Source organism: Loxodonta africana, chromosome 5 (genome assembly GCF_030014295.1).
Source record: "Loxodonta africana isolate mLoxAfr1 chromosome 5, mLoxAfr1.hap2, whole genome shotgun sequence".
NCBI lineage: Eukaryota > Metazoa > Chordata > Mammalia > Proboscidea > Elephantidae > Loxodonta > Loxodonta africana.
Genome location: NC_087346.1, coordinates 35472887 through 35487703, shown reverse-complemented (window position 1 = coordinate 35487703; position 14817 = coordinate 35472887). Strand labels below are relative to the sequence as shown.

The 14817-nt window shown below is 36.3% G+C and overlaps 1 protein-coding gene across 7 annotated transcripts in view; it reads right to left on the bottom strand.

The window, feature by feature from the left end:
* Positions 1–14817, bottom strand: part of ZGRF1 (zinc finger GRF-type containing 1) — a 103806-nt gene that overhangs the window by 46835 nt on the left and 42154 nt on the right. For 6 of the 7 annotated variants that reach the window (XM_064285425.1, XM_064285423.1, XM_023548597.2 and 3 more), the window contains 3 exons: positions 3732–3813; positions 3541–3641; positions 1937–2060 (listed from right to left, as the gene is read on the bottom strand). In XM_064285425.1, coding sequence (XP_064141495.1) covers positions 1937–2060; positions 3541–3641; positions 3732–3813 — 307 coding nt within the window. Of the gene's footprint in view, positions 1–1911; positions 2061–3540; positions 3642–3731; positions 3814–14817 lie in introns of all 7 variants that reach the window. The other variant, XM_064285427.1, reaches the window with a different exon arrangement.

Here is a 14817-nt window from a genome sequence, read left to right as displayed (position 1 = left end):
CATCAGCTCCAGGGGAAGGCTTTCTGTCAGCTCTAGAGGAAGGTCCTTGTCATCAATCTTCCCCTGGACTAGGAACCTCTCCAAGCAGGAACCCTGGATCCAAAGGACGTGCTTTGCTCCCAGCTCTGCTTTCTTGGTGGTGTAAGGTCCCCTTCTCTGCTCAATTCTCTCTTTTATATCTCAAAAGAGATTGGCTCAAGGCACAATCCAATCTTGTAGACTGAGTCCTGCCTCATTAAAATAACTGCTGCCTGTCCCAGCTCATTAACATCATAGAGGTAGGATTCACAACACACAGGAAAATCACATCAGATGACAAAATGGTGGACAATCACATAACGCTGGCAATCATGGCCTAGACAAATTGACAGATATTTTGGGGGCACACAATTCAATCCATGACACCCTCCATACTATAATGCTCTGTCCTCTTACTTTGCTTTGTTCTTTTTTTAACATTTACCTGACGTATTTAACTGTTTACTGCTTGTCTCCACCACATGAATTTAAGCTCTCTGAAGAGACGTTTGAATATTTTATTCACTGTTGTAACCCCAGTGTCTATCATATTGTGTAGTAGACAGCAATAGATATTTGTTGAATAAATAATATTGCATGGGACCTAGCAAAGATGCCAATCATGCTTAAAGTTTTTATCTGACAATACTACGGCTTCCTATTTTATAATAATGTGCCCTTCTGATAGTTATTGGAAATAAACTCTGGAGATCATTTGTGAAGCAGCAGAATAGTAGATAAGCCAGTGCATATTCTTTTATAAAGTATTAAGTTATGCTGTAACTCTAACAAATCAAACAGCACTGACCAAAAAAAAACTTAAAACTCCATTAAAAAAGTAAAACATTCATTGAATAACTGTGAAAATCATCTATCATTCTACTGTCACTTCATTTGTTTTAGAATACCCACTCCTCCCATACTGACTCTCCCGTTTTTCTCTCCCATACCTTCTTGCTTTCCACCAACCACATCCATTAAATCTTCTCCAATCCAACTACCCATTCACATTACAAAGTTTTTTTTTTTTTTTTTTTTTTTACATTATCCACCCATGACCAAAAGTATTACCTACAATTTTATCCCTCACCCAACATAACTTCAGAATCAGGGAAAGATACACTCATCAGATTATAAGAGAGAGGAAAAGAAAATTAGCAGAAGGGATGATACAGAATAGTTTAAAGCAGGAAATGACTCTAAGGGAAGAGCCAAACTGTATGAAAACAGAGTGTTGGCAGTGGCCATGGTGGTGGGACCAACTTAAGAGTTTCCTAATGTTGCTAGGATCAGTAAACAAAAAAGGGGAAACTAAGAGGTTATGTTAAGTTCAATCAATGGCATGAACAAGATAATCACAATGAGCCGTTCCCCTGGGAGAGGCAAAGCTCTGGAGTTACAGCTCTGAGAAGTATTGACAATGGTAGAAGACACTTTCAGAGGTCTGGGATGACAAAGGTTGGGAAGGCGAAGTAAGAAGGAACCAGAGAGCTAGAAGGACTCCCTGGGTGGTTAACACGGTCAGCTAAGAGAAAGGTTGGAGGTTCGAATATACCCAAAGGCATGTAGGAAGAAAAGCCTGGCAATCTACTTCTGAAAAATCAGCTATCGAGAACAGTTCTACTCTGATACAAAAGGGGTTACCGTGAGTCAGTATCAACTCTATAGCAACTGGTTTACTGGTTTAGAGAGCTAAAAGGGAGTGCTGGATTTGGAAGTAAAAGCTATCTGTAACAGAAAAAGTCAAAAGGCAAAAAGGGTTTGAGAAGGCTTTCAGGGGAAATGACATTGAATCTGGTTCCAAAATATTTTTAGTTCTGCATCAATCTCTCAGATAAAAACTTCATTTTATAGGGACACACAGATAATAGAGCAATATGGTAACAACTATTGTCCAAGGTGAGAAAGTGAAAATCACCAGGAAAAGTTCTTGCTTTCAGGGCCGCCTCGGAGAATTCTAGCAAGAAATCTTCATCTCTTGAGGTCAGAGAAAAAGTAGAAACAGGACTTAATGTAGAGATCTTTTGTTCTGGTGATGTCACCTATCCAAAAAGAAATTATTGCTTAAGAGGGAATCATAAGATACAAAATTATAAACTGAAGTCTTATTACTGAATTTTTTTCCCAGTTTGAATGAATTTGTCATTGTATTATAAAAATCATTACTTCAAACACATCATGCAGTGCTACAATAGGAGCAAAGAACTATAAATATGTCTTTTGAGAAAGGCAAAGTAAACTCACTTTCCCTTTCACTCACTCCAATCCATCCACCTTGACTTTCTTTCACTTTCTCAAACACACCCATCTTTTTTCATCTTGGTATTGACACTTGCTGTTTCTTTTGCCTGCTATGTTCTTGACCCTACTCTTGCTGTAGCTGAAGAGGCCTTCCCTAATCATCCATTCTAAACTAGATTCCTCTTATGATTCAGAGAATTTTTACAGCTTTTTCTAAATAACAATTCTATTCGTTCTCTTAATTAACATCTCTCTCCACCTGCTGGTCTCTAAAGTATTTAAGGACAGTGATGTTGTATTCACCTCAGTCTTAAGATGTCTTACAAGTTCCTAACATGCTGAAGGCATTCAATAAACACTTGCTGAATTTCTATTTACTCATGAATTTTTATCTCACAGTAAAATTTCTTAGCCTATTTATTTCAAGTATGTCCTACACATTTCTAATTAAGATTATACCTTGACTTTTTATATCATTTGTTACTATTCCTGGGACTCTTTTTCTGTTATAGTCTCTAACTGGTGTATTTTTATTTATTTATTTTAATATTATTAATTTTTATTATTTAATCAATGCAATATTTATTGTACTTTAGATGAAGGTTTACAGAGCAAATTAGTTTCTCATTAAACAATTAATACACATATTGTTTTGTGACATTGGTTGCCAAACCATGACATGTCAACACTCTCCTCTTCTTGACCTTAGGTTCCCTGTTGTAAGCCTTCCTGTCCCCTCCTGCCTTCTCATCCTTGCCCCTGGGATGGTGTGCCCATTTAATCTCATTTTGTTTCATGGGCCTGTTTAATCTTTGAACAAAGGGTGAACCTCAGGAGTGACTTCAGTATTGAGTTAAAAGGGTGTCCGGGGGCTGTACTCTCTCTCTAACTGGTTTAGGGAAGCAATTTTTTTACCCAAGTTTATCTTATCTTGTTTTATTAAGTCCTTCTTAAACTTCTACTAAGTTTTGATTGACTCTTCTAATTTTACTTCTTCCTAATATGCATGCCTCTCATTTTATGTCATATCGCAATAATCAAAACATCTTCAAATAATGAGGGAGATAGCAGTCATCCCTATTTGTTCTTGCTACAAACAAAAATTACTCTTCCATTTCACCATTAAATTAATGTCGGTTGGTTGCTGGTAAACATTCTTGATCGTATTTAAAAATATCAACCAGTCTTACGACTTTTATCCTTATAGTTCCTAATAGATTCATTTCTTGCAAGACTATCAACACTTTTTTACCACTAACAATGAAAATTCTGTTTATATACCTTATTGGCTTCCCACACAGTCCTCTCTGCTGATTTGAAATTATAATCCAAATAATGATATTCTGAATGTTCTGCATCTTTAGGAAGGAAACCTAAAATTGCTGTGGGGAAAAAAGCAGATATCTTTACATGACAGTTTATCCAACGTCAAATAACTTCATAATGTTATATTTTACTCACAATTTACTTACAATTGTTTTCAGTGGTGTCCTTATCAGATTCTGCTATCTTTAGAAAATTGTCTTCAATATTAAAGTTTTCTTTATCTGGGAACTAGAAAACAGAGATCCATTTATCAGTTTATTTAGTAAAAAGAAAAGGTATACGTGTGTACATGGAGATACGTGTTACCATCACTGTTAGCTACTGCCGAGTCGATTCTGACTCACGGCGAACCCATATGTGTAGAAGAGAACTGATCCACAGGGTTTTCAAGGGTGTGACCTTTCGGAAGCAGATCTCCAGGCCTTGCTACTGAGGCACCTCTGGGTGGGTTTGAACCACCAACCTTTTGGTTAGTAGTGTAGCACTTAACCATCTGCACCACCCACAGACTCTACAGATATACACACATATGTATACATATATGTATACATACACACACATATACAATTTATAGTTATAATTTAAAAAACTAAAAGAAATAAGTATGAGGCCAGCTCTATTCAGGCAAAGCAGATTACACTGTATTTCATCAATTCTTATGACACATTTCTTTGCATCTTAACATCTCTGAAATAGGGACGTGACTTAAAAGCGACGGCATTTTCACATGTCTGTAGTCATTTTTTTATAGTCCAGGCGCTTGACTACTAGCCGAAAGTTGGAGGTTTGAACGCACTCAGAAATACCTTGGAGGACAGGCCTGGCAATCTGCATCCAAAAGATCACAGCTTTGAAAACCCTATGGAGCAGTTCTGCTCTCTACATCTGGGGTGGGTCATCATGAGTTGGAAGGGAATAGACAGCAAAAAACAACAACATAGCCCAGGCAGCAGTTGTAACATAGTTGCCATTGCTTTTGCACCTGCAAATATGTGCAGTTATAGGCATACTGTTAATATAATAATCACTTAAATATAAGTGTGTGCACTATTAATATTAGATAAATTTTGTAATTAGACCTGTAACAGTAATTCTGCAATTAAATGTCTTCGAAAAGATTACACTATGATTTAACATTGAAATAAAGTTATTGTGTTCACAGAAAGGCAAGAAGAAAGAGCACTATAATATGCAATAAAAATCTATGCTCAAATAAATCTAAAAATGTTCTTTCAATAAATGTAACACTAAAAGTCTAAGTAATAAAGCGTTTTGTAATGTTTAATTGATCACTGTTTCTAGTGGCATATAACACAATGATGTTTTTTGTAATCAGTGCTAATCTGCTAAAAATATAAATTTTTTTTTTTTAATTCAAAGACTGCTATGTACAAACAATCTCATATTTATTCAAAAAAAGCACTTATATCTGTTCGTCGGTCTGGTCATTTTGTTTTAGAATATTTTTTATAGACTAGGATATAAAATAGATGAGCACAGATTGCAAAACAATGTCACAAAAACATTTGTGTATAAATTTTTGAATGAAAAACTCATTTGTGCCATAAACTTTCACCTAGAACACAACAAAATTAAAAATATATATATATAAGCATAACCGGCGTATATGAAAATAATCAGAAATAAAACAAACAGACAAAACACAGGAAATAAGAAATAGACACAAACTCTCTCTTTGATGAAACTAAGAAACTATGGTAAGTCTGAATTATACATAATATAAGGAGGATAGAAAAATGGCATAGACTTAACAGTAAGGAAGAAGTCAAACCTACTGCAGGAAAAGCCCAATAAGAAGTAAACTGATTTGCCCCAATAATCATGGGAAGACTCAGGAATTGGAGGCCACAGATGCCACTGATACCGAGTGCTGAAAACATCTGCCAGACAGTCCAGAAAGAGAAAAAAAAAAAAAAAAGAGTGGGGCGGAAGTTACCAAAAGAAGCAATAAAAAAAAGTTTCATAACCCACTGCCATCGAGTTGATTCCGACTCATAGCGACCCTATAGGACAGAGTAGAACTGCCTCATAGAGTTTCCAAGGAGTGCCTGGAGGATTCGAACTGCTGACCTTTTGGTTAGCAGCTGTAGCACTTAACCACTAGGCTACCAGGGTTTCCAAAAAGTTTCATAGGACTGGTGGAAATGTACCTAAGAGATGGAAAGATCCACTAAGCACCCAGTACATAGTATTAATAAGACAATACTATGCATATATACTGTGTATTATTTTATACAAAAGACACATCACTGTGAACTTTTGGAATACCAGGAATAAAGAAAATATGCTAAACACTTCTAGAAGGAGAAGATATTGCTAAATTTAAACTAAAAAATAAAAAGGCAGGGGGACAATGCAGAACAGAATCTAAATTTCTGATGGACCCCAGACTTCCTAGAGTGACGGAGGATGAATGAACCCCTTTAACTATTGCTCTGAGATAATATTTAAACCTTTAACCAAAAATATCCCCTGAAATCATCTTAAAATCGAACAACAGTTTAGCTTAACTAGCAAAAAAGGTCTGCCTTGAGACTTATGCTCTTTTAAGAACTATGTATATGGGATCAGATTGACAACAGCAACTCAAAAGATTAGATAGGAACTTTAGAGGGCACTGAGTTTATGTTAATGAGGGAGGAACAACTCAGAAAAGGAGAGTAAGAATGACAGCACAACTTGAAGAATGTAATCAATGTCACTAAATTGTACATGTAGAAACCATTAAAAAAAAGAGAGAATGTTGACCAAAAAGCCAAACCAAACCCACTGCCGACAAGTCAATTCCGACTCATAGCGACATTGGGATAAACATAACTACTGTCACTGAACAATTTCTGTGGAAACTGTCAAATAGGAACCTAGCTTGTTATATAAATTTTCATCAAAAACTCAATAAAATATTACAAAAGGAAAAGGAAGATCTTATCAAAATTCTATATCCTATCTAATTTTATTCTGTAAGAAAAACCCATTGCCATCGAGTCGATTCCAATTCATGGCGACATGCAAAATCCACAAGAGAACACCTCCCATGCTGCCTTTCTTAGGAGCTACTCAAGGATGTGCTCCAGGAAAACAAGAAGTAGAAAATGATACTGGTGAGGAGTGAGCTTCTTGGATCAAGTAGACACATGAGACTATATGGACAGCTCCTGTCTGGAGGGGAGATGAGAAGGCAGGAGGGGTCAGAAGCTGCCTGAATAGACACGGAAATAGAGGATGGAGAGAAGGAATGTGCTGTCTCATTAGGGAGAGAGCAACTAGGAATATATAGCAAGGTATATATAAATTTTTGTATGAGAGACTGACTTGATTTGTAATCTTTCACTAAAAGCACAATAAAAATTAAAATAAAATAAAAAAACAAGAACTAAAGACATGGTGACCAGGATATAGACAACCCAAACTAGGAAAGGGCATTCCCAAGATGTCAACTATAAAATAGAGACTGGAGCAGATCAATGAGAACCTCAAAAGAGAGGTTCCTAGGAAAGAAACAGAACTGACAAATTATCAGGTATATTTGTATGGACACTGTATTGAAGAGTATAAAGTTTCTGGAGGGTGTGGAAAAACTTAGTCCCAATACTCAACGAAAACTAAGCAAATGGAAAATAAGATAATTATAAACTGAGAAAAAAATTATACGGGAAAGGAATTGTTTCACAGTATTCTACTTGACTTAGCACTGAAAATATTAACACATAGCAGTGAAAATAGTAACACATTTATAATAAGAAACCATCGAATATAGATTTATCAAAAACTGATGATATAGCTATAATAGGAATCTGTGAAAATATAAAAGGGGAATTCAGAAATAACTTATTTTACTTAACATGGCCACTGAAATCATTAGCTCTTCTGAAAGACAGTGTAAAACCGTGATACTATCTAATAAAAGCATCAAGATATATTACATAAAAAGCATTAAATGAAGAATTAAGAGATCTGGGCTCCAGAAGAAAAACACTGACAGATCTATTATATAAATACTAAAAATTTATTTTTTAAAAACTCATAATCATAATACTGATAAATTGGGGAAAATGACAAAGTTAATTTTCTTAATATGCAAAGAGCTCCTATAAATCAAATACATAAATAATATGTAGAGAATCTCTGTAACAAAATTATAAAACATTATCAGAACAAATTAAAGAAGAGTGAAATATATGGAGAAAAATATTACCAAATTGAAAATATATCAATATTGTGAAAATGTCAAGGAGGCGGGGCCAAGATGGCAGACTAGGTGGACACTACCTCGGATCCCTTTTGCTACAAAGACTCAGAAAAACAAGTGAATCGATCACATGCATAACAATCTACGAACCCTGAACAACAAACACAGATTTAGAGACGGAGAACGAACAAATACGGGGAAGCAGCGATTGTTCTCGGAGCCTGGGGCCAGCGTCCCAGTCAGCGGATGTTCTGGAAAAACTAGTTTCCCAGTGATGGCTCGGAGACAGCAGTCCATATCAAACCACCTAAAGAAGCAGACCATGACAGCTTCTACAACCCCCCAAACAAAAGAATCAAAATCTTTCCCAAATGAAGATACAATTCTGGAATTATCAGATACACAATATAAAAAACTAATTTACAGAATGCTTCAAGACATCAGAAACGAAATAAGGCAAACTGCAGAAAAAGCCAAGGAACACACTGATAAAACAGTTGAAGAACTCAAAAAGATTATTCAAGAACATAGTGGAAAAATTAGTAAGTTGCAAGAATCCATAGAGAGACAGCATGAAGAAATCCAAAACATTAACAATAAAATTACAGAGTTAGACAACGCAATAGGAAGTCAGAGGAGCAGTCTCGAGCAATTAGAATGCAGACTGGGACATCTGGAGGACCAGGGAATTAACACCAACATAGCTGAAAAAAAATCAGATAAAAGAATTTAAAAAAATGAAGAAACCCTAAGAATCATGTGGGACTCTATCAAGAAGGATAACTTGCGGGTGATTGGAGTCCCAGAACAGGGAGGGAGGACAGAAAACACAGAGAAAATAGTTGAAGATCTCCTGACACAAAACTTCCCTGACATCATGAAAGACGAAAGGATATCTATCCAAGATGCACATCGAACCCCATTTAAGACTGATCCAAAAAGAAAAACACCAAGACATATTATTATCAAACTTGCCAAAACGAAAGATAAAGAGAAAATTTTAAAAGCAGCCAGGGAGAAAAGAAAAGTTTCCTTCAAGGGAGAATCAATAAGAATAAGTTCAGACTACTCAGCAGAAACCATGCAGGCAAGAAGGGAATGGAACGACATATACAGAGCACTGAAGGAGAAAAACTGCCAGCCAAGGATCATATATCCAGCAAAACTCTCTCTGAAATATGAAGGCAAAATTAAGATATTTACAGATAAACACAAGTTTAGAGAATTTGCAAAAACCAAACCAAAGCTACAAGAAATACTAAAGGATATTGTTTGGTCAGAAAACCAGTAACATCAGATACCAGCACAACACAAGGTCACAAAACAGAACATCCTGATATCAACTCAAATAGGGAAACCACAAAAACAAATTAAGATTAATTAAAAAAAAAAAAAATGCTCATAACAGGGAATCACTGAAGTCAATATGTAAAAAGATCACAATAATCAAAAACAGGGACTAAATACAGGAGGCATAGAACTGCCATATGGAGAGTGATACAAGGTGACATAGAACAACACAAGTTAGGTTTTTACTTAGAAAAATAGGGGTAAATAATAAGGTAACCACAAAGAGATATAACAACTCCATAACTCAAGATAAAAGCCAAGAAAAATGTAACGACTCAACAAACATAAAGTCAAACACTACGAAAATGAGGATCTCACAATTTACTAAGAAAAACGCCTCAGCACAAAAAAGTATGTGGAAAAATGAAATTGTCAACAACACACATAAAAAGGCATCAAAATGACAACACTAAACACTTATTTATCTATAATTACGCTGAATGTAAATGGACTAAATGCACCAATAAAGAGACAGAGAGTCACAGACTGGATAAAGAAACATGATCCATCTACATGCTGCCTACAAGAGACACACCTTAGACTTAAAGGCACAAACAAACTAAAACTCAAAGGATGGAAAAAAGTATATCAAGCAAACAATAAGCAAAAAAGAAGAGGAGTAGCAATATTAATTTCTGACAAAATAGACTTTAGACTTAAATCCACCACAAAGGATAAAGAAGGACACTATATAATGATAAAAGGGACAATTGATCAGGAAGACATAACCATATTAAATATTTATGCACCCAATGACAGGGCTGCAAGATACATAAATCAAATTTTAACAGAATTGAAAAGTGAGATAGACACCTCCACAATTATAGTAGGAGACTTCAACACACCACTTTCGGAGAAGGACAGGACATCCAGTAAGAAGCTCAATAGAGACACGGAAGACCTAATTACAACAATCAACCAACTTGACCTCATTGGCTTATACAGAACTCTCCACCCAACTGCTGCAAAGTATACTTTTTTTTTTCTAGCGCACATGGAACATTCTCTACAATAGACCACATATTAGGTCATAAAACAAACCTTTGCAGAATCCAAAACATCGAAATATTACAAAGCATCTTCTCAGACCACAAGGCAATAAAACTAGAAATCAATAACAGAAAAACTAGGGAAAAGAAATCAAATACTTGGAAACTGAACAATACCCTCCTGAAAAAAGACTGGGTTATAGAAGACATCAAGGAGGGAATAAGGAAATTCATAAAATGCAACGAGAACGAAAATACTTCCTATCAAAACCTCTGGGACACAGCAAAAGCAGTGCTCAGAGGCCAATTTATATCGATAAATGCACACACACAAAAAGAAGAAAGACCCAAAATCAGAGAACTGTCCCTACAACTTGAACAAATAGAAAGTGAGCAACAAAAGAATCCATCAGGCACCAGAAGAAAACAAATAATAAAAATTAGAGCTGAACTAAATGAATTACAGAACAGAAAAACAATTGAAAGAATTAATAAAGCCAAAAGCTGGTTCTTTGAAAAAATTAACAAAATTGATAAACCATTGGCTAGACTGACTAAAGAAATACAGGAAAGGAAACAAACAACCCGAATAAGAAACGAGAAGGACCACATCACAACAGAACCAACTGAAATTAAAAGAATCATATCAGATTATTATGAAAAATTGTACTCTAACAAATTTGCAAACCTAGAAGAAATGGATGAATTCCTGGAAAAACACTACCTACCTAAACTAACACATTCAGAAGTAGAACAACTAAATAGACCCAGAACAAAAAAAGAGATTGAAACGGTAATCAAAAAACTCCCAACAAAAAAAAGCCCTGGCCCGGACGGCTTCACTGCAGAGTTCTACCAAACTTTCAGAGAAGAGTTAACACCACTACTATTAAAGGTATTTCAAAGCATAGAAAATGACGGAATACTACCCAACTCATTCTATGAAGCCACCATCTCCCTGATACCAAAACCAGGTAAAGACATTACAAAAAAAGAAAATTACAGACCTATATCCCTCACAAACATAGATGCAAAAATCCTCAACAAAATTCTAGCCAATAGAATTCAACAACATATCAAAAAAATAATTCACCACGATCAAGTGGGATTTATACCAGGTATGCAAGGCTGCTTTAATATCAGAAAAACCATTAACGTAATCCATCACATAAATAAAACAAAAGACAAAAACCACATGATCTTATCAATTGATGCAGAAAAGGCATTTGACAAAGTCCAACACCCATTCATGATAAAAACTCTCACCAAAATAGGAATGGAAGGAAAATTCCTTAACATAGTAAAGGGCATCTATGCAAAGCCAACAGCCAATACCACTCTAAATGGAGAGAACCTGAAAGCATTTCCCTTGAGAACAGGAACCAGACAAGGATGCCCTTTATCACCGCTCTTATTCAACATCGTGCTAGAAGTCCTAGCCAGGGCAATTAGGCTAGACAAAGAAATAAAAGGCATCCGGATTGGCAAGGAGGAAGTAAAATTATCTCTATTTGCAGATGACATGATCTTATACACAGAAAACTCTAAGGAATCCTCCAGAAAACTACTGAAACCAATAGAAGAGTTTGGCAGAGTCTCAGGTTATAAAATAAACATACAAAAATCACTTGGATTCCTCTACATCAACAAAAAGAACACCGAAGAGGAAATAACCAAATCAATACCATTCACAGTAGCCCTCAAGAAGATAAAATACTTAGGAAGAAATCTTACCAAGGATGTAAAAGACCTATACAAAGAAAACTACAAAGCTCTACTACAAGAAATTCAAAAGGACTTACTTAAGTGGAAAAACATACCTTGCTCATGGATAGGAAGACTTAACATAGTAAAAATGTCTATTCTACCAAAAGCCATCTATACATACAATGCACTTCCGATCCAAATTCCAATGTCATTTTTTAAGGTGATAGAGAAACAAATCACCAATTTCATATGGAAGGGAAAGAAGCCTCGGATAAGCAAAGCATTACTGAAAAAGAAGAACAAAGTGGGAGGCCTCACTCTACCTGATTTCAGAAGCTATTATACAGCCACACTAGGCAAAACAGCCTGGTACTGGTACAACAACAGGCACATAGACCAGTGGAACAGAATTGAGAACCCAGATATAAATCCATCCATGTATGAGCTGCTGATATTTGACCAAGGCCCAGTGTCAGTTAATTGGGGAAAAGATAGTCTTTTTAACAAATGGTGCTGGCATAACTGGATATCCATTTGCAAAAAAAATGAAACAGGACCCATACCTCACACCATGCACAAAAACTAACTCCAAGTGGATCAAAGACCTAAACATAAAGACTAAAACGATAAAGATCATGGAAGAAAAAATAGGGACAACCTTAGGAGCCCTAATACAAGGCATAAACAGAATACAAAACATTACCAAAAATGACGAAGAGAAACCAGATAACTGGGAGCTCCTAAAAATCAAACACCTATGCTCATCTAAAAAAAACAATAAATCCACTATTTTTAACCAAAAGAGTAAAAAGACCACCTACAGACTGGAAAAGAATTTTCAGCTATGACATCTCCGACCAGAGCCTGATCTCTAAAATCTACATGACTCTGTCAAAACTCAACCACAAAAAGACAAACAACCCAATCAAGAAGTGGGCAAAGGATATGAACACACATTTCACTAAAGAAGATATTCAGGCAGCCAACAGATACATGAGAAAATTATCTCGATCATTAGCCATTAGAGAAATGCAAATTAAAACCACGATGAGATTCCATCTCACACCAACAAGGCTGACATTAATCCAAAAAACACAAAATAATAAATGTTGGAGAGGCTGCGGAGAGACTGGAACTCTCATACAGTGCTGGTGGGAATGTAAAATAGTACAACCACTTTGGAAATCTATCTGGCGTTATCTTAAACAGTTAGAAATAGAACTACCATACAACCCAGAAATCCCACTCCTAGGAATATACCCTAGAGATACAAGAGCCTTCACACAAACAGATATATGCACACCCATGTTTATTGCAGCTCTGTTTACAATAGCAAAAAGCTGGAAGCAACCAAGATGTCCATCTACGGATGAATGGGTAAATAAATTGTGGTATATTCACACAATGGAATACTACGCATCGATAAAGAACAGTGACAAATCTGTCAAACATTTCATAACATAGAGGAACCTGGAAGGCATTATGCTGAGCGAAATCAGTCAGAGGCAAAAGGACAAATATTGTATAAGACCACTATTATAAGATCTTGAGAAATAGTATAAACTGAGGAGAACACATACTTTTGTGGTTACGAGGGGGGGAGGGAGGGAGGGAAGGAGAGGGTTTTTTTACTGATTAATTAGCTGAAAAGAACTGCTTTAGGTGAAGGAAAGGACAACACTCAATACATGGAAGGTCAGCCCAATTGGACTGGACCAAAAGCAAAGAAGCTTCCAGGATAAACTGAATACTTCAAAGGTCAGCGGAGCAAGGGCGGGGGTTCGGGAACCATGGTTAAGGGGACTTCTAAGTCAATTGGCAAAATAATTCTATTATGAAAACATTCTGCATCCCACTTTGAAATGTGGCGTCTGGGGTCTTAAAAGCAAACAAGCGGCCATCTAAGGTGCATCAATTGGTCTCAACCCACCTGGAGCAAAGGAGAATGAAGAACACCAAGGTCACACGACAACTAAGAGCCCAAGAGACAGAAAGGGCCACATGAACTAGAGACATACATTATCCTGAGACCAGAAGAACTAGTTGGTGCCCGGCCACAATCGATGACTGCCCTGACAGGGAGCACAATAGAGAACCCCTGAGGGAGCAGGAGATAAGTGGGATGCAGACCCCAAATTCTCATAAAAAGACCATACTTAATGGTCTGGACGTGACTAGAGGAATCCCGGTGGTCATGGTCCCCAAACCTTCTGTTGGCACAGGACGGGATCCATCCCCGAAGACAATTCATCAGACATGAAAGGGACTGGACAGTGGGTGGGAGAGAGATGCTGATGAAGAGTGAACTAATAATATCAGGTGGACACTTGAGACTGTGTTGGCATCTCCTGTCTGGAGGGGGGATGGGAGGATAGAGAGAGTTGGAGGCTGCCAAAGTTTTCACGAAAGGAGAGACTGGAAGGGCTGACTCATTGGGGGAGAGCAAGTGGGAGTAAGGAGTAAGATGTATATTAACTTATATGTGACAGTCTGACTTGATTTGTAAACGTTCACTTGAAGCTCAATAAAAGTTAATAAAAAATATATATATATAAAACAAAACAAAACAAAACAAAACAAAAATGTCAAGTCTCCCCAAGATCTATAAATGTAATGAAATTCCAGTCAGATTCCCAGCATGTTTATGTGTATGTGTGGAAACTGATAAGCTAAAAAAAAAAAAAAATGTATACAGAAGTGCAAATGACTAAGAAGAATAAGGTGGGAAGATTAAAAGATGCATGCAAACACATGCTTTACAAGAGACTTCTAAAACTACAGACTAATGAATCAGGATAGAAATGAGAAACAGATCCACAATATATAGATGCTTAATTTATGGCAATGCAAAGTAATGAAGAACAGACAGCCTTTTCAATAAAGATTGTTGAGTCAACTGGATATCCACATGGGAAAATTATGAAACTTTATCCCTATCTCAATACATAAAGACTAATTGTAGATGAAGTATAGAAA